The sequence below is a fragment of the Meriones unguiculatus genome, chromosome 11, assembly GCF_030254825.1.
Source record: "Meriones unguiculatus strain TT.TT164.6M chromosome 11, Bangor_MerUng_6.1, whole genome shotgun sequence".
Classification (NCBI taxonomy): domain Eukaryota; kingdom Metazoa; phylum Chordata; class Mammalia; order Rodentia; family Muridae; genus Meriones; species Meriones unguiculatus.
The window spans coordinates 39,763,079-39,789,862 of NC_083359.1; the positions used below are offsets into that span (position 1 = coordinate 39,763,079).

General features: G+C 50.4%; 2 protein-coding genes across 5 annotated transcripts in view; one reads left to right on the top strand and one right to left on the bottom strand.

Moving 5' to 3' along the window:
• The first annotated feature begins 95 nt into the window (after window positions 1-95).
• On the top strand, window positions 96-17,906 carry Telo2 (telomere maintenance 2). Of its 3 annotated transcripts, none has more exons than XM_021637150.2 (21): window positions 96-465; window positions 621-975; window positions 2,357-2,634; window positions 4,363-4,431; window positions 4,682-4,829; window positions 5,070-5,172; window positions 7,866-7,934; window positions 8,133-8,274; window positions 8,354-8,490; window positions 9,236-9,315; window positions 9,458-9,571; window positions 9,886-9,974; window positions 10,148-10,239; window positions 10,395-10,511; window positions 10,634-10,705; window positions 13,882-14,073; window positions 14,807-14,898; window positions 15,427-15,526; window positions 15,867-15,931; window positions 16,163-16,278; window positions 17,275-17,906. In XM_021637150.2, exons 2-21 carry the CDS (start codon window positions 644-646, stop codon window positions 17,379-17,381), a joined length of 2,514 nt encoding a protein of 837 aa, XP_021492825.1. In that variant the 5' UTR covers window positions 96-465; window positions 621-643; the 3' UTR covers window positions 17,382-17,906. The 3 variants fall into 3 exon arrangements, with proteins under 3 accessions (XP_021492825.1, XP_021492826.1, XP_060219963.1); XM_021637151.2 differs by having other exon boundaries at window positions 96-461; XM_060363980.1 differs by lacking the exons at window positions 15,867-15,931; window positions 16,163-16,278; window positions 17,275-17,906 and adding an exon at window positions 15,610-15,838.
• Window positions 17,907-17,911: 5 nt separating this feature from the next.
• Window positions 17,912-26,784, bottom strand: part of Ift140 (intraflagellar transport 140) — an 88,082-nt gene continuing 79,209 nt past the window's right edge. For both annotated transcript variants that reach the window (XM_021637145.2, XM_021637146.2), the window contains 7 exons: window positions 26,616-26,744; window positions 26,304-26,486; window positions 25,268-25,474; window positions 24,781-24,993; window positions 24,531-24,697; window positions 22,907-23,048; window positions 17,912-18,673 (listed from right to left, as the gene is read on the bottom strand). In XM_021637145.2, coding sequence (XP_021492820.1) covers window positions 18,467-18,673; window positions 22,907-23,048; window positions 24,531-24,697; window positions 24,781-24,993; window positions 25,268-25,474; window positions 26,304-26,486; window positions 26,616-26,744 — 1,248 coding nt within the window. In that variant the 3' untranslated portion in view covers window positions 17,912-18,466. The remainder of the gene's footprint in view (window positions 18,674-22,906; window positions 23,049-24,530; window positions 24,698-24,780; window positions 24,994-25,267; window positions 25,475-26,303; window positions 26,487-26,615; window positions 26,745-26,784) is intronic.

A 26,784-nucleotide genomic window follows, 5' to 3' on the forward strand; every position in this document is an offset into this window, starting at 1 on the left:
GCCACGCCTCTTCTTCCTCTTGCGCAGGCGCAGATGCTGCGGCCTCTAGCGCGCGGGTTCTCCGCTGATTCGTCAGGAGCCGTCGGTAGGCGTCAGTCCCGAAACAAGTATCCGTGCCAGTTCCACGTGAGCTCTGGGAACTCACAGGTTCGGCGGACACTGAGCTGGGCGGTGGCCTCGGTACCCTGGCGAATCAGCCGCCCGCGGCCGTGGTTCTAAAGTACGGTGGCCGGAGAAGCACCGTAGGAGTGGCTGGTCCAGTCGGGTCTGCCGTGGTGATGGCCTTGCAGGATGGCCAGCTTCCGTGTTAGCCGACGGTCTCGTGTGTATGGGGCTGGGCGCTCGCCTGGAGCTGCAGACTGGCGAGCCACTAACTCACCCAAGTGCCAGGGAGCTTGACGGAGGAGGCTGCCCCCACCTAACGGGCCCAGTCCGGGACTGAAGCCTTGTCAGATCACCAGGCAGGTGGGAAACCCGGGGAAGGCAGGGATAACGAGAGCGAGATCATGAGGGAGGCGCCGGGAAGCGCCAAAGAGGGCGAGTGGGGTTTCCGAGATTTGGAGCTGAGTGCTCGGTGGGTGCTACGGAAGAGTTCTTGACAGTCTAACATGCTTTTCTAGAACGCCCAGCCTTGGCCTGCAAGATGAACCCAGCACTGTCCGCTGTCCGACTCACGGTCCAGGAAGCCATTCACACCCTTTCATCTTCAGAGGATGCTGCCCACATTCTTTCCACCCTGGGGACTCTGAAGGGATACCTTGGTGGAACCGAGGACCTAGCTCTCCCCGAGAAGGAGGAGTTTGCCACCATCCACTTCTCAGTGCTTCTCAGATGTCTGGTCGGCAAACTGAGCCCAGGTTGGCTGGAGCTATCCCCCGACGGCCAGCTGGAGCAGCTTTGGGAGAGCTTCTTCCTGGAAGGCCCCCCAGACCAAGCCTTCCTGGTGCTGATGGAGGCCATCGAGAGCACTGCTGGGTGAGCAATTTGTGAGCAACAGGGCCCTCAAGTTCCGAGAAGAGACCTAATGCCTTAAAACTGAGTGTAGCTGTGCCCAGCTCCGAAAGGGGAAAGACGTTTGTGTCTTTGCCTGGCCTTGCTCCCTCTTGTTGGAGGCTGGGAGGAAGCACAGGGTCCACACTGCAGACAGCAGGAGCAAACCAGCGGCTCAGAGTCGACGGCTCCCAGCTGAGCCAGAAAGGCCACTGGCTGTCCTGTTCTGGGCCTGCCCTTTTTTTCTATGGCACTCTCTCGGGACATTTCAGGTTTTAAAAGTGCTAGCTACCATGTTGCTGCCATGGATCCTTAGTTCTAGGTTCTACATCTGATGAAGTGGTGGTCCTTAGGAGTGGGGATCAGTGGCTTTGAGAAGCTGGGATTTATAAACTGCTATGGTTTGTAACCTGCTGTGGTTGGGGCCGGATAGATGGCTGGAAAAGCACTGACTGCTTTTCCAGAGGACTTGGGTTCAGTTCCCAGCACCCACATAGCTGCTCACAGCTGGAACTCCAGTTTCAGAGGAACTGATGCCCTCTCCTGGATTCCACAGGCACTGCACACATGTTGCGCACAAACATACCTGTAGGCAAAACACCCACACAAAATAAAATCTCAAAAGTGAAAATAGAAAAAGAAATAGAAACTGCCATGATGCAAGCAAAGACAGCGAGAGCAGATGAAGAAGTGTGCAGGGCACAGCGGAACATTGTACTGGTAACTAGTGGAATTAAGTGTTTTCTTTCAGCTGAGTTCAAATGCAAGTGGTTGTAAAGTTGTTGGGACTGATTCTTTTTTGATTGTTTTGTTTATTGGTCTTTTTGAAACGAGGTCTGTCCTGTGCTTAACCTCACTGAGATTCTCTGCCCTCTGCCTTCAGAATGCCAGAATTAAAGGCATGCACCACCAAGCTCAGCCTCTGGAACCTTGCCAGTTAGGCTAGGCTGTCTAGCCAGGGATTCCCAGGGATCCACCTGTCTCTGTATCCCCAGGTCTAGGTCTTGAAGCAGTTGTCACCTCACCTTGCTTTTTGGTGGGTGGTTGAGACAGAGTTTCTCTGTGTAGACCTGGCTGTCCAGTAACTCACTCTGTAAACCAGGCTGGCCTTGAATTCATAGATCCACCTGCCTCTACCTCCCAACTGCTGGGACTAAAGGTGTGTGCCACCACTGCCCAGCTCACCTGGCTTTTTTATGTGGGTTTTGGGGCTCAAACTTAGGTTCTTATGCTTGCAGGGCTTTCTTTACCAACTGAGCCATCTCCCTAGCTCTGGACTGATTCTTTATGGCCAGAAGGGGACACTGGGTGGTGGTGGTTGAGGGGGTCACTCAGGGCTCTGCCCAATACACATGCTATTCCTTAGCCCTAGCTTCCGTCTGATGAAGATGGCTCGGCTGCTGGAGACATTTCTGAGCAAGGGCAGAGTGGCTGCTCTCATGGAGGAGCAGTGTCGGCTACAGACAAAGCCCAGCTTCCCCCTGTTCCAGGAGACGCTGCTCGGCAAGGTGGTGGGCTTGCCTGATCTCCTGGGCAACTGTCTCCAGCGGGACAACCTGACCCAGTTCTTCCCCCAGAACTACTTCCCCCTGCTTGGTCGGGAGGTTGTGCAGGCGCTAAAGGCGGTTGTGGACTTTCTCCAAGGTGAGCACCCTGCCTCAGTATCTCTCTTGGCCCTTATCATCTTCCTCCCCTTAAAGTAAAACTCTCAAAGCCTGTGGGGCCTTCAGAGTCAGGCTGGTGCTGTCAGGTCGGTAAGACACTGTTCTCTTTCAGACCCTGTCATGTCACCTGATATAGTTTCATCTCTCTTCTGGCTTTTGATCTTGGGGAGTTGGCTCCTTTAGTTCTGACCTGCTCTTCCTGCCCAGTCAGTTGTCAGTTGTATGCCTGAGAAGCTGTCCTTGTTTGCTGAGGTCCACTTCCTTCCTTCCTTGAGCCTGCTCATCTGTGTGTCTTTGGTGGTGGTAGTTTTGAGTGCCCACTAGGGGGGCTGCTGTCGCTCAGGTGATCTCTGTCACCACCCTGTAGGTGTTCAAGGTTAGCTCTGCCTTTTCTGGGACATTACAACTGGCTTTCCGAGGTAATATCTCAAGAGTGAGAATTGGGGAAGGGCCATTGTGATTCCTGGGTGAGTGGGCTGTCAGATATAGGTCAGTGAGACTTGCGGGCTCAAGCCTGTGCCTCTTCCTGAAGTGTCCCTGCCTTCCTTCTTGTGACTGTCATGTGCACACTCCACTCTGAGCCGTGCCTCCACCGGAGATGCTGTGGCTGCCTTCCCTCAGGCTGCTCCTTGCTAAGTTTTCACTTTGGCTTATTTTCATGGGTGTGGCCCAGCAGCACCCTGCGCTCCTATGGCTTTTACCCATGTGACCCCAGAGGAATCTGGTCCTCTGGAGTTTTGACATGGCCCCACCTGGCCTAAGCCGCTGTCTTTCCTAGCTTACAGCATCCACTTTCTTGTCTGTTTTTGTTGTTGTTTGTTTGTTTTGTTTTTCAAGACAGGGTTTCTCTGTGTAGTCCTGGCCATCCCGGACTTGCTTTGTAGACCAGGCTGTCCTCAAACTCACATAGATCTGCCTGCCTGTGTGCCCCAGAGTGCTGTGATAATAGGTGTGCGCCACTCTACCCAGCTGTTTCGTTTTTTCGTCTTGCTTTTGAGATAGGGCCTCACTGTACTCTCAGTGGAGCTTTGGCTTCTGCCCTCGCAGGCTCTTAAGTACCCACCCTTAGGTCACCATGTGTCCGGCCCTATGTCTGTTTTCTGGAAGGTGCCATCATCTCAGCTCTACTAGTGGGAGGCTGCTGCCCCATCTCTTCCTTATTCTTCATCTTCTCATGGCTCCTTCTTTACCAAGGAGGGGGACCTCGTAGACAGTGGCTGCTGTGGTGTCTAGCCCTGCTTAGAGCCCAGTTCTGTTTCAGTAGTTGGCTCCTGGGCCAGGACCCTCTGGTGCCTCTTCAGTGATGTTCATAGGGTCATTGTGACGATTGAGATGATGTAGGACGCTTTTTGTTTTGTTTTGGAGACAGGGTTTCTCTGTGTAGTCCTGGCCGTTCTGGAACTTACTCTATAGACAAGGCTGGCCACGAACTCAGAGATCCACCTGCCTCTGCCTCCCAAGGGTTGGGATGAAAGGCGAGTACCGCCACCACCCATCTTGAGTGTGACATCTTTAAAGCATATTATTGCTGGATTTTCAAGGTAAAAACAGCTCTACGTAGATTTTGCATCCTGTTAAATTGATATGCACATTAGTCCAACAAGTTTCTGCAGCTGACTCAGCTGCTGAGGGTCACTGTCATCAGTCCAATGTCCTCGGTGTTCGCATGCTGACCTCTTTTACAGTCAGGTCTTGCTTTCTGTTCCAGGTGGCCTAGACTGCTCTGTCTCCTTTGTGTCTCGAGTTCTGGGGAAGGTCTGCATCCAGGGGAGAAAGAGTGAGTAGTCCCGATCACCTTCTCCACTCTTAAGAGGAGGAGAGTGAGAATCACTCTACATTTTATACGGTGACATGTAAGTTGACCCTTGTCTTCAGTGGGGCTCCCTCACTTGGGTCTGACCCTGGGTCTGCTGATGTTGGCTCGACTCCCCATGTCTGTGAGTCTGTGGGGCTGTGGACACTGGGCACCCCTGTTGGCCCCTGGCTGAGGGCGGCTCCTGAAGCCCAGGGTCTCTGTGCCTCCTCAGAAGAGATCCTGGGTGTGCTGGTGCCCCAGCTGACAGTGCTCACCCGGGACAGCTGTCTGTGGCAGCGGGTGTGCTGGCGCCTGGTGGAACAAGTGCCTGACCGGGCGGTGGAGGCTGTGCTGACAGGACTTGTAGAGGCCACTCCCAGGTAAGCAGCCAGGACCTCTCCCAGCCGGTGTTGCTCTGGGTTGCAGGATGGACTCTGTCCTTGCTGTTGTTCCCTGTCTGCTCTCCCAGATGCCATACTGGAGCCCATGTCCTGTGCAGTCTGGGTGGCCCATCCTCTCTTAGCATCGCATTTTCAGGCTGGTCGTACTGTTTGCTTTTCCTTATCCCTTTCCTTTGGGGCCCACTTGTGATTCAGATGCCTTCCACCCCTGCCTCACAGGCCTGAAGTCCTGTCGCGACTACTGGGGAACCTGGTGGTGAAGAATAAGAAAGCGCAGTTTGTGATGACCCGGAAGCTTCTTTTCCTGCAATACCAACACACGGTGAGATGCCAGGACGTTCTCAGGCACTACAGGTTTTCCAGGTCCCCAGAAGAATTGTTATTAAGAATGGAATGCCGGGCCTGGGCATGGTGCACAAGTCTTTGAGCTCAGCTCTAAGGTGGGGCAGCTGAATCTCTGAGGGCTAAGGCCGGCCTGGTCCACATAGTGAGATCTTGTCTCAGAGAAGGGAGTAAGGGGCTAGGCATAGTGGTAAACATCTGTAATCCCAGTATTTGGGAGGTGGAGACAGGAATATTAGGAGATCATTGCCATCCCCAGCTATGCAGCAGGCCAGCCTTACCCTGTCTCAATGACCCTAAAAAAAGAAGAGAGAAAAAAAGAAGGGAGATTAAAGAGCAGTGTGTGCTTGGCATGCAGGGGCCTATATTCTATCCTCAGGGGAAAATCAAAACAAGTACAGTTAAGCAGCAGGTGTCTAGGAAATGTCAGTAAAATGGTAGGCTCCTCTGGCCATTTATGAGCTCTGCTCGAACCTGGGAACCAACTGAGCATGTCACATAGGATGCGCTTGAATCATCAGGACCCCAGAGGCTGTGTCTTATACATGACTGCCACTGTCCGTGTGCCTTGGAGCTCTCGCTCAGAGCTGGCCAGTAGTCAAAGAAGGGGAGAGTGAGGAACAGGAAACAACCATAGTCAAGAGGACAGAGCCAAGAAACAGAGAGGAGTGGGGCCCGCTGCATCCACCCGTGATTTCATGCCACGCTGCTTAGATGCCTTTTGTACGCTGGACTCTATCTTGGGTACTGAGCATCCACTGTGGACAGAACTCTGTCCCTCCTCATGAGTTCATGTTATAGGGAAGGAAGCAGCTGTTGCCTGTGTAGGCCAGTCAATACAAAGGGTGACATGGCAGATGCTGACACCCAAGAGGCAGGCATGGCCTGTGACTTGGAGGAAGAGGCTTGGCTCTGACAGGATTTGTCAGAGGCCTCTGAGACCTGGAGTACCAGAGAGCTAGCTGGCTGACTGTCCAGGTTGGCCTGAGCTGGTAGCGGGTCCCCCTGGTGGCCAGAGAGCAAGAGGACAGTAGGTAAGGCCAGGCTGGTTAGGTGGACGAGTGGAGAATTTGACAGAGATGAGCTGGTTAGACTCTCTCTGGCTCCTGTGTGAAGAGCCTATATCCGAGGAGCCATGGTGAAACTGAAGTAACTCCCACCTGCTTCATGCAGTGACGCTTGGGCAGAAGCCCTGGAGAGCCCTCCCAGTAACCTGCCTTGGCAGCTGGGTAACAGCTGCAGTGTGCAAGTGAAAGGATGGAGTCACTTGGACATTGTGGCCATCCTTCAAGAGAGCAGGTGAGAGATACAGAGATGTAAACAGAGGCAGAGATGGTTCCCCACAGGCCCCTGATGAAAGAGCAGACTCTATTCCTGAATCCAACACTCTGTTCCAAGCTGTTAGACCACAAGCCAGTCAACGGGATATGACTTGCCATAAACCAAGAACTTCAAGTACAGAATAAGCTTCACGCGGTCATTCCTGGATGACGGCTGCAGAGTTAGAGACAGTTGTGAAAGGGGGTGACTAATGGGACTAGGAAGATGGCTTAGTTCATACAATTCTTGATATACAAGCAAGGGGCCTGAGTTTAAGCCCCCATAATCTGCATAAAAAGCTGGGCTTGATGGCACGTGCCTGTCATCCCAGGGCTGAGAGGAGAGGCAGACACAGGTGGATCTGTGGTGCTTACTGGCCAGCCTACCTAGCTAAACTGCTGAGTCCCAGGTTCCACTGAGACCCTATCTCCAAGCTGGGAATAGTGGCACATGCTTTTAATCCCAGCACTTGGGGGCAGAGGCAGGCAAATCTCTGAGTTTGAGGCCAGCCTGGTGTCCAGAATAGCCAGGGCTACATAAAAAACCCTGTCTTGAAAAGCCAAAACAAACAAACAAAGAAACCAAACAACAAAACAAAACTACCATATCCAAGGCAGCTTTATAAAAGTATTTAATTTGGGCTTATGGTTTCAGAGGGTTAATTCCTTGATGGCAGAGCTAAGGCATAGTAGCAGGAACACCTGAACGCTCACATCTTGATCTGAAAGTAGGAGGCAGAGAGAGAAAGAGGGATACTGGAGATGGAGTCTTTAGAAGGGGGAGGAAGGGTTGAGACAGGGTTTCTCTAGATGGCCTTAGCTGTCCCGGACACAGAGACCAGCCGGCCTCTTCCTCCCTGAGTGCTGGTATCACAGGCATGCGCCATAGCGCCCAGCTTAGGGATGGGGTTTTTAGACCCTCAAAACCAGTTCCTGTGACAGTTCTACCAAGTAGTAAAATATATGAGCTTATTGGGGCCATTCTCATTCAAACTACCTCAGCAGTAAGCTTGGCAGGCAGAGGCAGGTGGATCTCTAAGTTCCAGGTCAACCTGGTCTGCAGGGTGAGTTGTAGGACAGCCAGGGCTATGTAATAGAGAACTTGTCTCAAAAAAACAAGTTGGATGGCTCCTAAGGAATGGCACCTGTGACTGACCACATACGTACACACACACATGTGTGTATGTGGCTGCACACGTAAGCAGCCTACATACTTCTTCATACCTATATACCTCCACACACATGCATACACATGTGCACTCCATTCCTCCCAGAACAGTCTTCACCTCCTGATGGCCTTGGTAGGGCCAGGCAGGGAGCAGTCTCTGGTAGACAGGACCCACTTTTGTTGTAGACACCCATGCTGCAGAGCCTGCTGGGGTACTTGGCTGTGGACAGTCAGCGGCGGCTACTCCTTACACAGGTAAGCACCACTTGTCCTCTCAGCCTGTGGTGGTCCCGGCAGAAGGGCAGTAGAGGAACTGTCTTCTGGTGGGAAGAACAGGCTTCCCAGCTTCGCTTATGCTCAAGGCCCTTGGGATAGCTGTGGGCCCTGGCCTGAGACGTGGGTGGCTGTGGTGCAGCTGCTGCCTGACCAGGCTGAGGCTCTGCTCTTGGCCAGGTGCTTAAGGAGCTGCTAGAGACGTGGGGCAACAGCAGTGCCGTCCGACATGCACCCCTGGAGCAGCAGCGCTACATCAGCAAGGCCATCCTGGTCTGCCTGGCGCACCTGCGGGAGCCGGAGCTGCAGGACATCCGGGATGGTAAGAGGCTGTGGCAAGGGTACACCCTACCCCCTAACGCTCTGAGGAGCCCTTCAGGGTTTATGTCTGGTGCTTTAAGAATTGCTGGCCAGCATGATGGCAGGTGTGAAGTGCCGCCTGGACAGCAGCCTGCCCGCTGTGCGTCGCTTGGGCATGATTGTGGCCGAGGTCATCAGCTCCAGGATCCACCCTGAGGGGCCTCCCCTGAAATTCCAAGTGAGCAGGCTGTCTTCTGTGTGTCCTCCAGGTGACAGGGCTCGGGGTCTCCCTTGCTGATACACCAGTGCCTCTCGTCCCTCATCTTTCTGGGACCTAGGATTGAGGAGTCCCCCGTGCTGGGCATGCAGAGGGCTGGGTTCGATGCGTGGGGCCGTTCTAAGTAACTCCAGCTCCTGGTGGGTGGTAGCAGGAGTGGGTCTATAATTGGTTAGGCCAAGTCTGTGAGCATGGACTCTCCAAGGTGTGTTCCCTGGCTTGGCTGGACAGGAGAGAAGGGGACATTGCCTTGGGCTGGTCTGCCGCTCCTGGGTGCTCGGAGCCCAAAGGACAGTGGAGCGGCTCTAGGCTGGTGGTGTGAAGGGGTGTCAGCCTCTACTGACTGCTTAGTGGTATGGGCACTACCAGGTTGGACATGAGGGGCCTTGACTATGTTGGGCCCTGCATGGCTTCCCTGCAAGCCTGTAGACGTAGCCTCTGTTGAACTCTTTCTTTGGGTGTGTCAGCAGTCAGGGGTCTCCAAATCCTGAAGGAGAAAGTGGCTTCTAGGCTCAGCACGCCTAGCACCATGCTGAGCTTGAGGTAGACATTCAGAAGTTGCTTCAGAAAAGGTGGCTGTCTGAGGCCAGGCTGCTAGATGAGATCAAGTGGCATGAGAGGAGGGCTGGCTTTGGCTAAATGTCAGCAGTGAGGTGTCATCATCGGCTGCCTATGGGCATCACTGACTCCAGTGTATCCGCAATAGTATGAAGACGATGAGATGAGCCGTGAGCTGCTGGCCCTGGCCAACCCCTGGCCTGTGGGTGACTGCTCCTCAGAAGCAGGGTAAGGGTTTCTGCATTCCCAGTCCCTATCCTGAATCCCCTTTGACAAAAGTTAGGGAGACATGGGCGGATAACAGAAGCCTCTCTGGGACATGCGGTGTTCAAGGCTCTCCTAGGTGACCCTGCTGCCTCTTGTTTCCTAGAGGCCCATCCCTGGCTCCTGTTGCCGCAGAGCCTTCTGTAGAGACACGTGAAAAAACTGTGGACAGTGATGCCCCCCCAGCTCAGCCGCAGGGCTCTGACTCAGAGCTGGACAGGTAGGTAGGGCAGGGTTCCTTGGTCTCTGTGGGTCCAAAGACTGGCTGAGGGCAGCATTCTATTCACACATCAGGGTGCACTGACCACCTGCAGGAAGTGCTGATGTCCCAGGCCTCCCCTCCCCTTCCTGCCAGCCTGAAGTGTGAGTCTGGGTATCGTCATGCTGCCGCCTTTCTGTGTAGCTGTCTCCCACACGAGTCAGGCTCTTGGAAGGGAATTTTAGTGTCTTCAGGTCATAGCCTTGAGGAATTAAAAATAAACCTAACTCCTCACTGGGATGGACAGATGAAGCATCTCTTTTGTCTTATTACAGTGATGATGAGTTCATCCCCTATGATATGTCAGGGGACAAAGAGCTGAAGAGCCGCAAGGAGCCCCTGTATATCCGAGACTGTGTGGAAGGTAAGGTGGGCTTTGCTGAGATCAAATCATTTTGCTGCACCACCATAGCGTCTTTTGAGAGATACCTGGGCCGGGCCTGCAGCTACCTGCCAGGCCCCATTTTGACACTCTGGGCACACGAGAGTTAGGGTCAGTGCTGAGACTTACCTGAGGTTTGTCTGGGTTCTGTGCAGCCTTGACCACATCTGAGGACATGGAGCGCTGGGAGGCATCCCTAAAGGTGCTTGAGGGCCTGGTTTACAGGAGCCCCGAGGCCACTCAGGAGGTGAGCAGTAAGGGGATGTGTCAGGGTGAGCAGGGGAGGTTCAGAAATCCTGGGGTGGCCGTTTCCTTGTGGCATCTGTATCCTAGGTCTTAGAGGGTAGCATTGTATTGCTGGTTGGGCACATGGGACTGAAGGCCTGACTCCTGACTGCGCAGGTGAGTGTGGAGCTGGCCAAGGTGCTCCTGCACCTGGAAGAGAAGACCTGCGTGGCAGAGTTTGAGCAGCTGCGCCAGAGAGCTCTGGTGGCTGTTACAGTCACAGACCCGGAGCAGGTGAGCCCTAGCATGGAGGCCCTTGCCAGACCAGGAGCATCACAAACCCTGGTGGCCCCATTTTGTGCCTCGGTTGGGCTTCTTGGAGCCTTAGCTCAGTGGCTTCTTCTTTGCCTACCCAGGTAGCCAAGTATCTGACCTCACAGTTCTATGGCCTGAACTACAGTCTTCGGCAGCGCATGGACATCCTGGACGTAAGTGACCTAGACCCCTGCCCCCTGTCAGGCCCTGGCTAAGCCTAAGATGGGAAGTTGGCCTATATGGACTGTGGTTAAAGGTCACCCCCAGCTTTCTTTGGATGTGACAGGCTGAAGCAGTTATTTCTGCTGACACTGGTTCATCAGTATGGGGCTGGGAGCTGGTGGCAGAGTCCTGTCTTTTGTTTGTGTGCCTTTCAAAAAGGTTTTATTTAGTGCGTGTGTGTGTGTGTGTGTGTGTTTGTATGTTCTTACCTTCTAAGTCATCTTGTTGGCCCTGTTTGTGTGTTTCGTAGTCATGTTCATATGCCTGTGTGTCTAGAGTGTGCACATGCTGTTTACAGTGCTGTGGAGGCCGGAAGAGGGTGTTGGATTCCTTGGAGTTCGAGGTACAGGTGATTGAGAGCCTTCCAACACTGTTGCTGGAAACTGAACTCCAGCCCTCTACAAGAGCATTGGGCATCCTTAACCACTAAATCTTACCAGATCTGATGTGAATTTTAGATAACTATTGGTGTATTTTTATACAACATAAAATTTATTATAGGATAAACCAAATGCTATCTCTTACGGTTGCACATCATTCAGCTGTAAACATCAGGAAGTTCTGACACATGCTGCAGCACAGACCAGCCTTAAAACCTGGGTAAAAGCCAGTTGCAAAGAACTGCATGTGACATGGCTGTATGGTAGTGAACTATCCAGAATGGTGCAATTATAGAGATAGGGCCATGGGGTGGTCGCCAGGGACCCAGGGATTGGTGTTTAACGTGGACAGTTTTCTTTTAGGAAGATGGACAGTTCCGGAACTGGATGGTGAGAGTTGCCAACAGTGATACTGTGCCCAATGCAACTGAACTCTTTTTTTTTTTTTTTTTTTTTTTCATGAGACAGGTTCTCACTGTGTAGCTCTGGCTGTTCTGGAACTCCCTTTGTGTAGACCAGGCTGGTCTTTAACTCTTTAACAGAGATCCTCCTGCCTCTGTTTCCTGAATGCTGGGATTAAAGGCGTGTGATAACGCCTGGCAACTACCAAACTCTTAAGAATGGGTACAGGGAAATGTTGAGGAGACGGCTCAGTCCATAAAGTGCTTGCTGAGCAAACATCGAGGACCTGTTGAGGAACCCAGCACTCATGAAATGCTGCATGTGATATCATATCCTGTAATCCCAGCATTAGGGTGGCAGAGAGAGGAGGACCCTGTGGCTTGATGGCCAGCAGCTGGATTGGTAAACTCCAGGTTCATTGAGTGACTCTGCTTCAAACTTAAGGTGGAGAGCAATTGAACAAGACACACAACACCACCACATCAACACTGGCCTTCATATGTACACATACATGTATCTGCTCTCATACGTATGCACAAGGATGGATAAAGTGATGAAATTTACCTGTGTTACTCTGGGAGGCAGAGGCAGGTGGAGCTCTGTGAGTTCGAGGCCAGCCTGGTCTACAAAGTGAGTCCAGGACAGCCAGGACTACACAGAGAAAGAGAAACCCTGTCTCAAAAAAAAAAAAAAAATACTTTTAACCTGTATTTACCACAATAAATAAAACAGGAAACACTTTTTGGTACTGGGAATCGTGCATGCTAGGCAAGCTGTCTCTCTGAACCCTCAGCCCTCTGTAATTGTTTTCTTTTTTTATTCTCTTTTTTTTGAGATAGGGTCTTTGCTATGTAGCCCTGGTTAGCCTTGAACTCAGTTACAACCTGCCTCTCCCTCCTAAGTGCTGGGATTAAAGGCATGTACAACTACATGCCTTTTTCCTCGCCGCCTCTTTTAAGAAAAAAAAAATATGTCTATGAATGTGTGCTTGAATGTATATGTGTAACATGTTTGTACAGGAGCCCATGAGGGTCAGAAGAGACATTGGATCCTTTTGAACCAGAACCAGAGTCAAAGACAATTATGAGCTATCTGGGTGTTGGGAACTGAACATGAGTCTTCTACAAGAGCAATAAGTGCTTTGTTTTGTTTTGTTTTGTTTTTTGAGACAGGGTTTCTCTGTGTAGCCTTGGCTGTCTTAGAACTCACTTTATGGACCAGGTTGGCCCTGAACTCATAGAGATCTGCCAACTTCTGTCTCGAGTGCTAGGATAAAAGGTGTACTCCACCATGCCTGGTGCAATAAGTACTCTTAACAGCTGAGACATCCCTCTGGCTTTCTGGTCCTCTTTTTACCTTTTATTTTGAACCAAGGAATTTCTAAATTGCTGAGTGATCTTTCTGCCTTCACTTCCTGAGTAGCTAGCATTACAGGCCTGTGTCATCAGGCCTGGCGAGGAATGTACTATTTTGAGTTGGGTGAGGTGGCTCCAGCTATGCTCTATCACCTAGTTCCAGAATATCACCTTTGGGGCTGGAGAGATGGCTCAGAGGTTAAGAGCACTGGTTGCTCTTCCAGAGGACCTGAGTTCAATTCCCAGCAACCACATGGGGGCTTATAACCATCTATACTGTGATTTCTTGTCAGAATATCACCATTACTCCAAAAGAAAACCCTATGCTATCAGTAACGGTCACTTTCCGGCCCCTTCCCTCTACCGTTATGCTCTGTCCAGATTTACCTATGCTGGATGCTTCGTGTAAACAGAACAGGGAGCTGTGTGGCCTTTGTAACGGGCTTCCTTTGCTGGGCAGGATGCTGTTGAAGTTCTTCCCCCAAGTGGAAGTGCAGACTTCATTTTCCCTCCCTTTCTTTTATTCATCTTTCCATGCAGCTGAGTTCCTTGGGAGAGGGAACAAGGTCATAGGCAAAACTGGCTTGAGTTTTAGGAAAAGTATGGTGCGTTGGCCCAGGCATTCATTATGAGGAAGCACTCCTCTCACTTCCCTGACTGTCCCCTACAGGAAGAGCAGATTCAGAATACCTGGATGAGGTTCTGGGGCTCCTAGGACAGGCTGCAGAGTTTTGTGCATACTGGGCTGCTAATCTCGAAGAGCATCCTTCCCCAGAGCCATGTACTCTCCTGAGTCTTTTTTCATCATTCTAGTTTTTATGTGTGTGAGTATTTTGTCTGCATGTTAGTACACTGTGTGTGTGCAGTGCCTATGGAAGTGAGAAAAGGGTGTGTGGGGGTTAGGAATCAAACCTGAGCCCTCAGCAAAAGCAAAGTACTCCGAGCTTCTCTGCCATCTCTCTAGTCCCTCAGTACTGGTTCTCTCCCTAGGTCCTTGTTCTGGCTGCCCAGGCACTGTCTCGGCCAAGAAGCCTCCAGAAGCTTTCCCAGCACAGTTCCCCTGGTACCGGCACCTTGTGTTCGCCAACACTAGCTGTTCCTCAGACTGACAATGCTGTGGCTCCTGATTGGCGGGCGGTTGTGGAGGAGCGGATCAGAAGCAAGACCCGCAGGTTCTCTAAGGTCAGCAGGACTCTGTTCAGGTCCATGTAGCCATGGGGTGGCAGCGTGAGCAGTTGGGTTCCGCTAGGCCAGTGAAGGTTCTCAGCCTTCAATGCTGCAACCCTTTAATACAGTCCTTACGTTGGGGTGACCCTCACCATGAAATTATTTCATTGCTACTTTCATAACTGTACTTCTTCTATTATTATAAGTAGTAATGAAAATATCTGATATGTAGGATATCTGATGTGCCACACCAAAAGGGTGGCGACTCACAGGTTGAGAACTGCTGTTCTAGGTGTTGTGTGACTGAAGGAACCCAGTCATAGGCAGGGTCAGCTCCAGTGTTGGTACTCCTTCAAGCAGTTCAGGTACAAACAGGTGTGTCAGACCAGCATGATTTTAAAACATGGAAGTGAAAGTTCAGGCCTCAGGAGTGCCACCTCACAAACAACAACAACAAAATGACCCTGGGACTATAGTATCTGGAGATAGTTTGAGTGGTAGCTCAGGCGAGGACAGTAGGTACTAGGGGCGGGAGACCACGATGCCCAGGTCTTCCCATGTGACTATCTCTCTCTGCATGGTTGATGAGCAGGGTTGGAGCTCTCTGCTGTCAGAGCACAGTAGCCTGAGAGTCAGTGCCCTCTCCCTAGGACCTCGAAACCCAGGGGGGCCAAGGCAAGCCTAAGAGGGCTGTAGAGCTGCCCTAGATGGTAGCAGCCTTGCATCTTCACTGCTGTGTGTTTGGCAGGGCTGTCCTCGGAAGGAGCTGTCAGGTGGACCCAATGAATTCAACTCTGTGGCTGGTTACTTCTTCTTCCCCCTCCTTCAGCACTTTGACAGGTGAGGTTTCCTCTGCGAACAGTAGTTACGATACAGTAGGGTAATAAGTCAGTACGGGCTCAGATTATTTTATAAGCTTGAATTCAATGCTATGTAATATTCTGGAAGGTCCTTTTGCTCGAGTTTTGTGGTGAGGGCATAGTTATTACCGACTCTGTTCTCTGATCTTGGATTTATGAAGGCGTTGGTGCTGCTGCCACCTGGCCTGCTGCTTGCCCATTGCTCACACCCTCCCATCTTCTCCATCGGAGTCTTGTCCCATGCTCAGCCTGTGAGATTTTGGTGACAGCACAGGGTGTGATCTTGACTCAGGGCCTGTCTTGTGCCTGGCAGCATACAGGATGCTGAGGAGTTTGGATATGCCTTCCCCTTGGGGCTGTCCTTTTGCCATACTGGCTCAGGGGTTGAATGTGGAAGACTGTGTGAGCCTCCAAGGGTTTGGGTTTCTGTCATAGTCCTCTTTCTGGGTTCTTCTCAGCTAACCATTAGGTGTTGGGGCTGCCCCATTCACTTGGCTCTATGTTGTAGGCCTCTGGTGACCTTCGACCTTTTAGGAGATGATCAGTTGGTACTTGGAAGACTGACCCATGCCTTAGCATCCCTGATGTACCTGGCTGTTAACACCACAGTGAGTTGGGAAATGGGAACTGAAAGCCCTACCACATAGTTCCACAGCAGTGCAATTGTAGGAGTAATCTCCACTGTTCACAGGACAGGACCTGAACTCTGTGTGGCTTGTCCATCTCCCACCCGGGGCCAGTGCTGGATGGTCAAGGCCATAGGCATGAGCTCTGCACCCTCAGAATACATCCCTTTGGCCCTAGGGGGAGTCTGTGCAAAGCTCCATGAAGCACTGCATGCATCCCCTCAGAGGCAAGCCCTGACTTAGTGTGATCCTATCTTTGGTACAAGTGTGGGAAATGCACACAGCAAACCCTCTCACCAGCTGTCCTTCTGCTGACCTCCAGGTGGCTGTGCCTATGGGTAAGGCCCTGCTGGAGTTTGTATGGGCCCTCCGCTTCCATGTTGACACGTGAGTGGCCTGTGGGGCCAAGGGCAGCACGGGGTCTTCAAGGGAGCATGCCTAACATTTCCTAACAAGAAGTGGCTAGTTAGGCCTGAGGGCCTCAGACAGGGTTGGAGTGAGCTTTGTTGCAGGTTGGCCTACTGGATTCAGTACATGTGGGAGGTCCTTTTCATAGGCTAGTTGGAGGCTCCATTCACAAAGCCATACCTTACCTTTCTCCACCCTCTTGATTGGTAGTTATGTGCGCCGGGGCTTGCTGTCTGCTGTGTCCTCCGTCCTTCTCAGTGTACCCACAGAGCGGCTGTTGGGGGACCTGCCAGATGAGCTGTTAGAAGCCAGATCCTGGTTGGCAGGTGAGTGTCTGGGCTGGAACAGTATCTCACCAGGTGTGTGATGCTGCTGTGGTAGACAGGGCTACGTCTGCCAGTCTGAGTGGGTCTGTCCTGTGTTAGCTCTGAGAAACGTGATGTGGGGAACAAGGAGACTACTAAAGGGGTCCCAACAGAGACAGTGCAGATGTGAGTCTCCTCAAAAGGCTCCCATATCCAAAGCCAGACATCATGGTATACGCCTTGGGAAACAGCACTTAGGAAACAGAGGCTGATGGAGCTCTGTGAGTTCAGGGCTAGCCTGCCTGGTCTACATAGTGAGTACTACTAGGCCAGCCAGGGCTAAATACTGAGACCTGTTTAAAATCAAATGCAGACAGGTTATGTGGAAGTAGAGTGAATGCTGGAAACTTCCATCTGATGTACTCGTCACCCTTTGTCTCTTACCACTCTGCATATTCTTTTATAAAGTTAGTTGCAGACTCTACTCTTCATCCAGGATCCTGAACTGGACCTTCTGACAGGACCCCATGACTATCCCAGGACCCACTGGGAAGGACATACCCAGAGCCCACCTTCCTATGAGGCTTTGTGATTGGCCCTGATACAGCTTCAAACTGTGGCTTCCATAGGTCTCCTGGCCAGGCATGGGTCCCGTGTGTCTTCTATTGCTCTGCTGTTTCTGACGGGTAGTCACAGAAGGTCCTATTCATTATTCCCCAAGTTCTCTGTGCTTCTCAGCCATTCTCGGCAAGGCCAGGTTCTTCTCAGGGTTCTGTGCTAGGGATCTCCAGGTCATCTGCTCAGACTGGTTTTATCCTAGGTCAGTGCTTGGGCTGCTCAACTATGCATCTGGCCTGTCTGGTCCCTCCCATGGAGCCCGAGAGCCTTTGCTGGGTGTCCGTGGTGGGACCTCAGCGAGAAGCCTGGCCAGTGGCTCCTTGAGGAGCAGTGTGAAGGAGATGTGGAACAGCTGGCCCTAGCGTGTTACTCACTTGCTCTTTACTTCTCCCTTGACAGATGTGGCAGAGAAGGATGTGGATCAGGATTGCAGGGAGCTGGCAGTGAGGGCTCTGCTGCTTCTGGAGAGACTGAGAGATAAGCTCCTATCCATTTCCTCTCCATAGTCCCGAGGAGTCCCCAAATGGATCCTGGGCCATCCCCACTGGAAGAAGGAAACCTCTGAGAAGCAGAGTCCACACAGCTGGGCTTTCTGTGGTAGCCAGGTCTGCAGGGACCGCTTGGGCCCAGTTTGCATGAAGTAGGCTCCTATGAACCTGACCCCTGCTGTTATTTACATCTTGGCGAGGCTGAGCTGTCAGCTAAATATTGGGGGATGCCTGTGTTGTGGGAGACAACAGCCTTGGACTGACCAGAATTGGGGCTTGGAGTGTGGGGCCCAAGAGGTGCCTCCTCCTGAGAGCAGAACTTTGGGCCAGGGCCACAGAGTGAAGACAAGAGACAGCTACTGGGCCTCCACTGTACTCTCATGGGGGTGCCAGGACAGCAGGCCAGGGGTAGCCTGCTGGGTCCCCAAAGGCTTTCACACTGTGTTCCAGTGAGAATAAACAGGGCTGCAGATGTGATTCTCACTGGCAAGGACTTCAGTGATCCTCATGAGGGGCTGCAAGAAATATAGGCATTTGAGAGAACAGACTCTTGAGAAAATGAACTTTATTTGTAGTCCCAGGAATGTGAGCAGCCATGGATGGTGCCCAGTATTCCAGTCCCTACTTGCTTACAAAGTGCACTGTCCTTAGGGCTCAGGCCTGTCCCTGGTGGTCCCTGCTGTGCTCTCAGGAGCACTGGGTCTGCTGGGAGCTATCAAGTAGCCAGTCATTTCAGAGTTCTAGAAGTTTCTGGGTCTGGTGTTGGGAAAATCATGGGGAAAATGAAACTATGTCCCTTTAAAAGAAGTAAACCAAAAACCCACAGGAGCCAGCACGTGCCTAGAAGCAAGAGTGCTGAAGGAATGCCTTAAAAAAAGACCAGAACTGAGGCAAACCCAGACCTGCACACTCCTGGGCTGCAGTGGCTGGACTTCATGATCCACTCATGATGTCACTGTGATTACACATAACAGTGCAATAATTAAAAACAACAGCAACAAACAAAAACCAAAAAAAGCTGCCTTTCCGATGACTAACTAGAAAACTTTAGAAGACACTTTCCAGCAGCAGGATCCAGGTCAATTTCAAGACCCTGGGGCCTATCAGGAGTCATTTTCTACCTCTTCTATCACCTCTTCATACACCTCCTTGTGGTCCTCCATGCTATTGTGGCGGATCCGTTCGGGCATGATGCGAGATGGTGGGAGTCCCAGGCCCTGGTGCACGGTGTCCACAGTGCGCTGGTCCACGTAGTATGACATGTTGGCTGAAGGAAGTCTTTTCCTCATCTCCTCAAGATACTTATAGGCCTAGAGCAGAAGAAAGAGTGCTTATTACTTTAGGTCCCAGTAGATGTGACTACTAGTTACTTCTTTAGTTCACATGAAAACAGTGGTGCCACACCATTCATTCATGGTAACAAGGTTTCTTAAACATCAGGTCCCAGCTGCCCACTCTCAGGTCCAAGGACAGCACCTTCTCCAGGCAGGAGAAGGGCATTCTAGTATTTGCAAGGCACTGCTGTGTGGGAGGCCATCAGATGTTTCAGGTTCGGAATAGCTAACACTGAACTGTGAATAACATGAGCAGCAATCCCTGAGGGTTTAGCAGCCAAGACACAAGAATTTGTCTTGTGTTCTAGAGCTGCTTTCTCTCTGGGGTCTGCTAGCCCTGACACTTGGTAGAGAAGGGGTGGATCTCTTACCTGTTCTGGGTCATGTGCTTGATCATCAGTTTCTCTTCCCTCCCCTTCCCCCAGCCTCTCCTCCATACCTTCCCTCTCCCCCAAACCCACCCGTTTTGCCTCCCCTCAGAAAAGAGCAGGTCTCCTAGGGACATCAACCAAACATGGCATAAACAGGCTATACCATCACATCAAGACCAGGCACATACCATCACATCAAGGCTGGCTGAGGCAACTTGGTAGGATTAACAGGGTCCCACAAGTTGGCAAAAGAGTCAGGGACAGCCCCACTCCCACTGTTAGGATTCCCACAAGAACACCAGCTCCCCAGCCATAACATATACAGGGTCTGACCTAGGTCCTTAGTTTCTTTTGTTCAAGTATCTGATTTAACCTGGTTCACTTGGCCTATGACTCTTGATTGAGTAGTCCCTGATATTAGGCCTCCAAACTGTGGACCCATCAGTGATTTTCCTTTGGGGTTTCTTCTGGCTTTTCACAGGCTGGCCTAGAGAATAAGGGGGCTGAGCAGGACAGGCCCAGCTTCCTGTGGAGCAGTATCTTCATACTCTCTATACCCGCATATACACGTTCATCTGCAAGGAACATCTCCAAAAGGGGAGGGAAGGAGGACTTAGGTGGCTTCCAGGGCTTACCCCTAGAACATGAACAAAATTCTTATCTGTTTTAAAAAAGTTTAAACAGAATAATCGTTAGATACTATTTCTAGCTGCATATATATACATACAAACATATATACATATATATTTATATATACATATACACACACACACATATATATATATATATATATATATATATATATATATATATTTTTTTTTTTTAAAAGGGTTCAACTGTGTGGCCCTGGCTGCCCTGGAACTCCCTAAGTACACTAGGCTGGCCTAGAACTTGTAGAAATCTTCCTGCCTCTGCCTCCTGAATGCTAGGACTATATACCTGTGCTACATAACTGGCTAGCTCTTAGTATTAAGTATGACAACTTTTAGAATGCATTTATTGGACAGATATAATAGGAAAATGACTATATCTGTAAAGGTCATAAAAAAGAAACATAAGGCTAGATGGTGCTGCTCGCCCAGCTCTGACACCAAACCATAAACCGCCAGATGAACATGGGCCCAAAGGGTCGGGAAAATGATGCCCTAGGCATTGAGAAGTTGCCTATCTGTGCTGGTGGGCATAGGAGACAAAAATTCAAAGGATATGCTGAGGACACAGCCAAGAGCTGCAGAAGCTTAAGAGCTGAAGTCTCAGCAGCAGCAGGATTAAAGGAAGAAGGAATGCTGGAAAGAATGGTAAAGAACAGATGAGGTGGGGGGGGGGGGGGTGAGGCAAGGGAGTGTCTATCTTGACACAGCTGGGCCAGTCTGGAAGATGCCAAGTCAGAATAAAATGACCAAATTTGATGTGACAAATTTGCGTGTGCTCAATATCAGAGTAGTCCTTAAGAGAAGGAAAAACTGAACAGCAACAATAACAGCTCAAAAGGAAGCAGATTTTGGCCACAACTCTTTGAGTCCAGGGACAAGATATGCACGCAATTGGAATTCTGGAAGGAAAGAAAAGAAACAAATCATGTCTGTTACAGGAAATGTAGTTAGAAGATGAAAGAACCAAATGGATGATGGAAACGTCTGGAACACTTTACAAAAGACAAGTATATGACATGCTCAGCACCAGCCACTATGAATTAGCTGACTCATCTGGTACATTGTACAGCCACAGGGGGCTAACAATGAAAAATGGTCATGCAGGGGCTGGCAAAGAGCTAGTCACTTTTACATAGGGCACTGTCATTATTCATTAGTAAAATGAAAGCTGGCTGGCGTGTAGCTCAGTTGGTAGAGTAGGGTGCCCAGCACGAAGGAGCACTCCGGCCTGTTTCCAGTGCTGCACACACAGCATGGTGTCCACACCTGTCATCTCAGCACTAGGTGAGGAGGTAGGAAGATGAGAGTTACATAGTTCGAGGCCAGCCTAGACTACCCAAGACCCTATCTTACCAACAGCAAAACTTGATTTAAAAAGACATGGGTCTAGTAAGCACTTTCTGAAGGATGAACAATGTGAATGTGCTGGTTCATTGTCAGCTTAACACAAGGTAGGGTCATCGTGGAAGAGAACCTCAACTGAGAAAATGCCCCAGAACATTAGTTTGTAGGCAAGTCTGTGGGCATTTCCTTTTCAAAGCTGGGTATGGTGGTGCATGCCTTTAATCCTAGCACTCAGGAGGAAGAGTTAGGCGGATCTCTGTGAGTTCAAAGCCAGCCTGGTCTACAAAGCAAGTTCCAGGAAAGATAGGACAGTTATACAAAGAAACCTTGTCTCAAAACAAACAAACAAAACAGCAAAAAACCAAAACCAAACAAATTTTGTTTCCCCAAGATTTATATGTATTTTGCCTGCACATACGCATGTGTATCATACGTGTGCCCAGTACACAGACAGATGTTGGATTCCCTGGAATTGGATTACATACAGATAGTCACGGGCCACCACGTGGGTCATGGGCATTGAACAGGGTCCACCGCAAGAGCAAGCTAAACCTCTGAACTATCTCTCTAGCTCTGAATTTTCTTGATTAATAACGGCTGATAGGGGAGGGCTCAGCCCACTGGATAGTAGCGCCACCCCAGGGGGAGGTGGTCCTGGGTGGTCTAAGAAAGCAAGCTATGGGGCTGGAGAGATGGCTCAGCGTTTAAGAACACTGTATATTCTTCCAGAGGTCCTGAGTTTAATTCTCAGCAACCACATCGTGGCTTGCAATCATCCATACTTCGATCATGCATGCCCTCTTCTGGCATGAAGGTGTACATGCATACAGAGCACTCATTTGTAAAATAAATAAATCTTTAAGAAAAGCAAGCAAGCGCTCTTCCAGTCCCAGACGCTATGGGAGCCGCGGGTTACTGGGCAAACATGGCCAAGTCCAAGAACAACCAATCCCGCAAATGGCACAGAAATGCATCAAGAAACCCTGGTCACAAAGATAGAAATCTCTTTAGGGGGTAGACCCCAAGGTCTTGAGGAATATGCACTTTGCCAAGAAGCACAACAAGAAAGGCCTGAAGAAGATGCAGGCAAACAACGCAAAGACAATGAGTGCGCGAGCAGAGGCCATCAAGGCCCTTGTGAAACCTGCAGCCGTTAAACCCAAGATGCCAAAGGGCTCCAGCCGCAAACTCAGCCGTCTGGCTTTCATCGCTCATCCCAAGCTTGGGAAGTGGATTCGAAGCTACACGGCCAAGGGTTGTAGGCTCTGCCAACCAAAGCCCAAGGTTCAAACCAAGGCAGGGGCCTCAGCTCCAGCTAAGGCCAAGGCTTCAGCTCCCGCTCAGGCTCCCAAAGATACCCAGGTCCCTGTGAAGGCTCTGTAGGAAAGGTTTCTGCTAATGTGAACACAGACTTGTGTGACACACTGACCTATACACTATATATTTACAGATGGCCAATGTCCTATGCTGTTTTTACAAATAAACTTGAGGCAAGATCTGTTAAAAAACAAACAAACAAACAAACAAACAAACAAACAAACCCAAAAAAACGCAAGCATGCAAGCTAGCTAGCTATGGGGAACAAGCCAATAAGCAGTGGCATTTGCTTTCTCAGGTTCCGGCCCTCACTTCCCCTCAGTGATGGACTATAACCTAGGAATTGTACAGTGAGATAAACCCTTTCTGTCTTAAGTTGCTTTTGGTCATGGTGTTTATCAAAGCGATAGAAAGCAAACTAGAACAGTTAGCCTGTCACCTCAAAGGAAAGAGTAAATGTCTCTGCCAACAACCAGGCCTGTGCTCTGGAGCACCAGGACCGGGGGTAAGCAGGGTGGCCTTACCATTTGGTATTCCTCCATCTGTACGTGGTGTTCCACCAGGAAGCCATAGACGTCTCCGACACGGATGGTGCTGTCCAGGTCTGGCTCTTCTAGGAGCAGCTCACACTGCCTGATGGACTCTTTGGGGTCCTCTGTGTATGTCCTAACAAGGTAGTAGACAATGCCTGAACCTGACCCACAGCACTCATTTATGCCAGAAGCTAGCATAGGTGCCTATCCTGTAGGAGCAGCTTTATGGAATGGCCACATGGTATCTGTGTGTGTGTGTGTGTGTGTGTGTGTGTGTGCGTATGTGAAGCAGATTTCCATAAATTATGTTAATTTGTTCATTGATAAATCCATTCGCTTAACATACACTTATCATCTTCCATGCTGGGTCCTGTGCTTTGACACACGGAGATCTGAACAGCAGTTCCTAGCAGGCACCTGGCCCTCTCCAACCCCTGACTCCTATAGGGCTGCTCAGCGTGTCCCTCACATCCTCTCCTGTGTTCATTTGCTCTGCTTGTGGCTGACGACCACTTCCTGGTGTTCCTCTTCCACCTCCTACATGTCAGGCTGGGCAGACCATCAGATGTGGTCTCCACTCCACCTGGCCCCATGTATGCTGCCTTTCTAAGAAGAACCCACTGTGTAGGTGTTTCAAATGTGTTTGAAACACAGACTTCTCAGACAAGAAAAGCACTTCTGTGCTTGGGCAGAAGCTGAGCTCAAAGATGCTAACTCATCTCACACTGACCATATAGGGGCTCTTTAAAAATCTGAATTATCTAAAAAGAACCAGGAGTATCACAAAAAAATGTGTATCCTGACCCTTAATTGAAAAAGACAATTTGTCACCACCCAGGCCTCCTCCACACATGCCAAGAGGTAAATACTGTGATCCCAGAGTCTTGGCTACAGTCTGCTGCACAGTGAATCTCTCACCTGGGAAAACCCTGCTTGGCCCCTGGAGTGGTCTCAAAGAGAATGTCCCCCAGGTTCATATATTTGAATTTTTGTTTTTCATTGGTGGCACTGTTTTGGGAAGGATTAGGAGATGTGGCCTGGTTGGAGGTTGAGGTTTTGAAAGTCCACACCAGGCCCAGTCTCTCTGCCTACAACTTACAGATAAGATGTAAGCTCTGAGCTCCTGCTCCCGCACTATGCCTGTCCGCCTGCTACCATGTTCCCTGCTGTGATGACCATGGACTAAGTCTGAAGCTGTAAGCAAGCCCCCAGTTAAATTCTTTCTTTTATAAGTTGCCTTGGTCATGGTGTCTCTTCACAGCAATATAAAAATAGCTAAGACAGCCCCTGACCTGGTCTAAGGCTCCCCTTAGACATAACTATTGACTCAAGCTCACTCCTCCTGGCTCAATCTTTTTCTTAGTTTCAGTGGTATAAAGATTCTGAGGGAGTTTCAGAGAGAGGCTCAGATATAACAGGCTGCAGTGATTCCTACCTAACTGTTCAAGAATCATCTGAGGAATATCTGTTGGAAACATATCTTAAAGTCAGCCTGAACTCATCTGAAGGAGAGTAGAGAATCTTGGAGTGCAAAGAGAGGGCCTGGAGGACATATGAAGGTTCCCCCAGGCCAGCCTGCCATTATCCTCCTGACCTGTTCCTCTAGGGGACATACCTTCGGGCTTGGATGAACCTCTTCACTAGTGTCATCTTGCTCTGTAGCTGGGCTAGCTTGGTCTCCTGGTCCAGGGGGCTCTTGGCCTTGGCTTTGGACAGGCACTTATAGGCCTCAGTGAGTGCCCCGTGGGCCTTGTCATAGTTCTGGTATTCATCAATTTCCACCTGTACCGAAGAGAACCATGAGGACCTAAAGGCCTCTGATGAACCCCCTGAAATCGTTCTAGAACCTTAAAGAAGGTCTGTACCTGGGCACAGGCATCATAGAAGCCAGCCAGGAGGTCTAAGGCCCGCCCTTTTGTGTAGAAGCTGATGATATTCTTCATGATCTCTGGCTCCTTCCTCCAGTCCAAGGACTGCAGGTAATTGGCAGCCATGATGTAGATTTCCTTCTGTCTTGAGACCCCCGCAAAGAACACAATTTTTTCTGTGTCTCCAGATTTGAGCAGTGCTCTCATGGCCTAGGCAGAGAAAGGACCAGGAAGGGCTTAACTGAGCAAGTTAGGTTTTGAAAAACTCCAGGACCATACAGTTCCAGTTTGCTAATGGGACCCAATGCTGTGAGTTTCTATCTTAAGAAGCACCATTACAAGAGCCTTTATGGGTCACACTCTCCGGTCCTTCAACATCCTAGCTAGGAAGGCTGCTCCCTGCTCAGGCTACTCAGAGATATAGGTGGTGCCCAAATGCCCAACACATGGCCCAGCTGAGATATACTGGCCCAGACAGACTCACCTTCAGCTTGTTCCCAGCCTGCGTGTACTTCTTAGTGGCCAGGTGATAGTTGCCCTGGCGCATGCAGCAGTTGGCAATCTGCTCTAGCAGCTCACGCCGAGACTCCTCAGACAGGTCCTTTGAGTCCTTGGACACAGTCATCTTCTCTGCCATCTCCTCGGTGATGGTCATGTTCTGTTCCAGGCATAGCTGCAGAGCCTCATGATACTGCAAGGGAGCAGAGAGACAAAGCAGGGCTGTGACTGAGCGGTGGGGAGGGCCCGGATTTCCCTTCACATTTGCCATCCCTTCAGAGGAAGCAAGGCCCCAACTCCATGCTGGCTACTGCCTATGGCTAAGTTGGACATAAAAAGGACCAAGCTAAAGGACAGACTCTGACATGTGACTTTCCCTCATCCAGTTCTCAGAAGAATAACAGAGTTGCTGTGTGTGTGTGTGGGGGGGGAACAACAATGTTTATGTTTTCATTAAAAAATACTTCAAAGTCAGGTGTGGTGGTGCATCCTAAAACTTGCGAGTGTGAGGCAGGAATGTGAGTTTGAGGCCAGCTTGAGCTACACGGTGAGTTCAAGGCCATGTCTTTAGGTTATAAAGATAGGCAATATCTCAAAAACAACAATAACAACTGACACCCCTAGCCTATGCTGGGCATGGTGTCTCCTGTGCATGTGTGTATGTTTCTAGCTACTTCTAGCAGAAGGATCTCTTGAGCGGAAGATTTTGAAGCCAGCTAGAGAGACCCTATCTAGAAAACAAAACAAGTGCTCCAAACACAGAAATTTTATGTTCTATGCCTTTCATCACTTACACATGCACACACATGCATGCATGTACAGAACTGACTGCCTGGTTAGAGCTGAAGACGTGGGGTGGATGGTAAGGCTGCCCTCATAGCAGCAGTGTTGATATGCTGGGTGAACTTCTAGGATCCCCCTTGACTTCCAGCCCAAGTTGCAGCCAGAGCATTCTTGAGACTTTATAGCCAAAGAGAGGTAGCAGAACTGTTTTCCACCCAGAGCTCCCACCATCCATGTACCTTCTTGGCAGCCAGCAGAAGCTCCACAGCCTTCTCAAACTGTCTGTGTTCAATGCAGAAGTCTGAGCAGCGGGCCAAGAGAGCAGGATCTGATTTCTCATCCAGGTCCTCTGCTATGAGTTGTAGGGCTGCAAACTGCTGGGTGGTGAAGGCCAACTCCAGGGCCTTGGAAAAGTGTCCTGCCTATGGGCAATGGTGGAAACTTAGTCGCTGCTTGAAGTCCCAAGAATTCACCTTGCCAGGTTTCCTGGAGCTTCAGGAAGGTAGGTGTCTCTAGTCTCTGCAGGTCCCCAATTGAGGCCAAACACTCACCTTGTGATATAGCATGACAGCCCTGTCCATCTGCTCGCCCTTCTCCTCATAATAACGGGCTGCCTCGATCATGTCCTCTGGGGAGCTCAGCAGGGCCAAGTTCATGAGTTGATCATCTAAGCCGTTCTCCTGCAGGGAGGAAGGTGTGGCTCTGCAGGCAGTTCTGTCT

What these genes read in the sequence shown, in the direction of transcription:
- Telo2 (XM_021637150.2), top strand. Translation starts at nt 644, where the DNA reads ATGAACCCAGCACTGTCCGCTGTCCGACTCACGGTCCAGGAAGCCATT. An exon ending in GCTGCAGGACATCCGGGATG is followed by an intron (nt 8,275 to 8,353) that starts GTAAGAGGCTGT and finishes TGGTGCTTTAAG; the next exon opens with AATTGCTGGCCAGCATGATG. An exon ending in AGACCCGCAGGTTCTCTAAG is followed by an intron (nt 14,074 to 14,806) that starts GTCAGCAGGACT and finishes TGTGTTTGGCAG; the next exon opens with GGCTGTCCTCGGAAGGAGCT.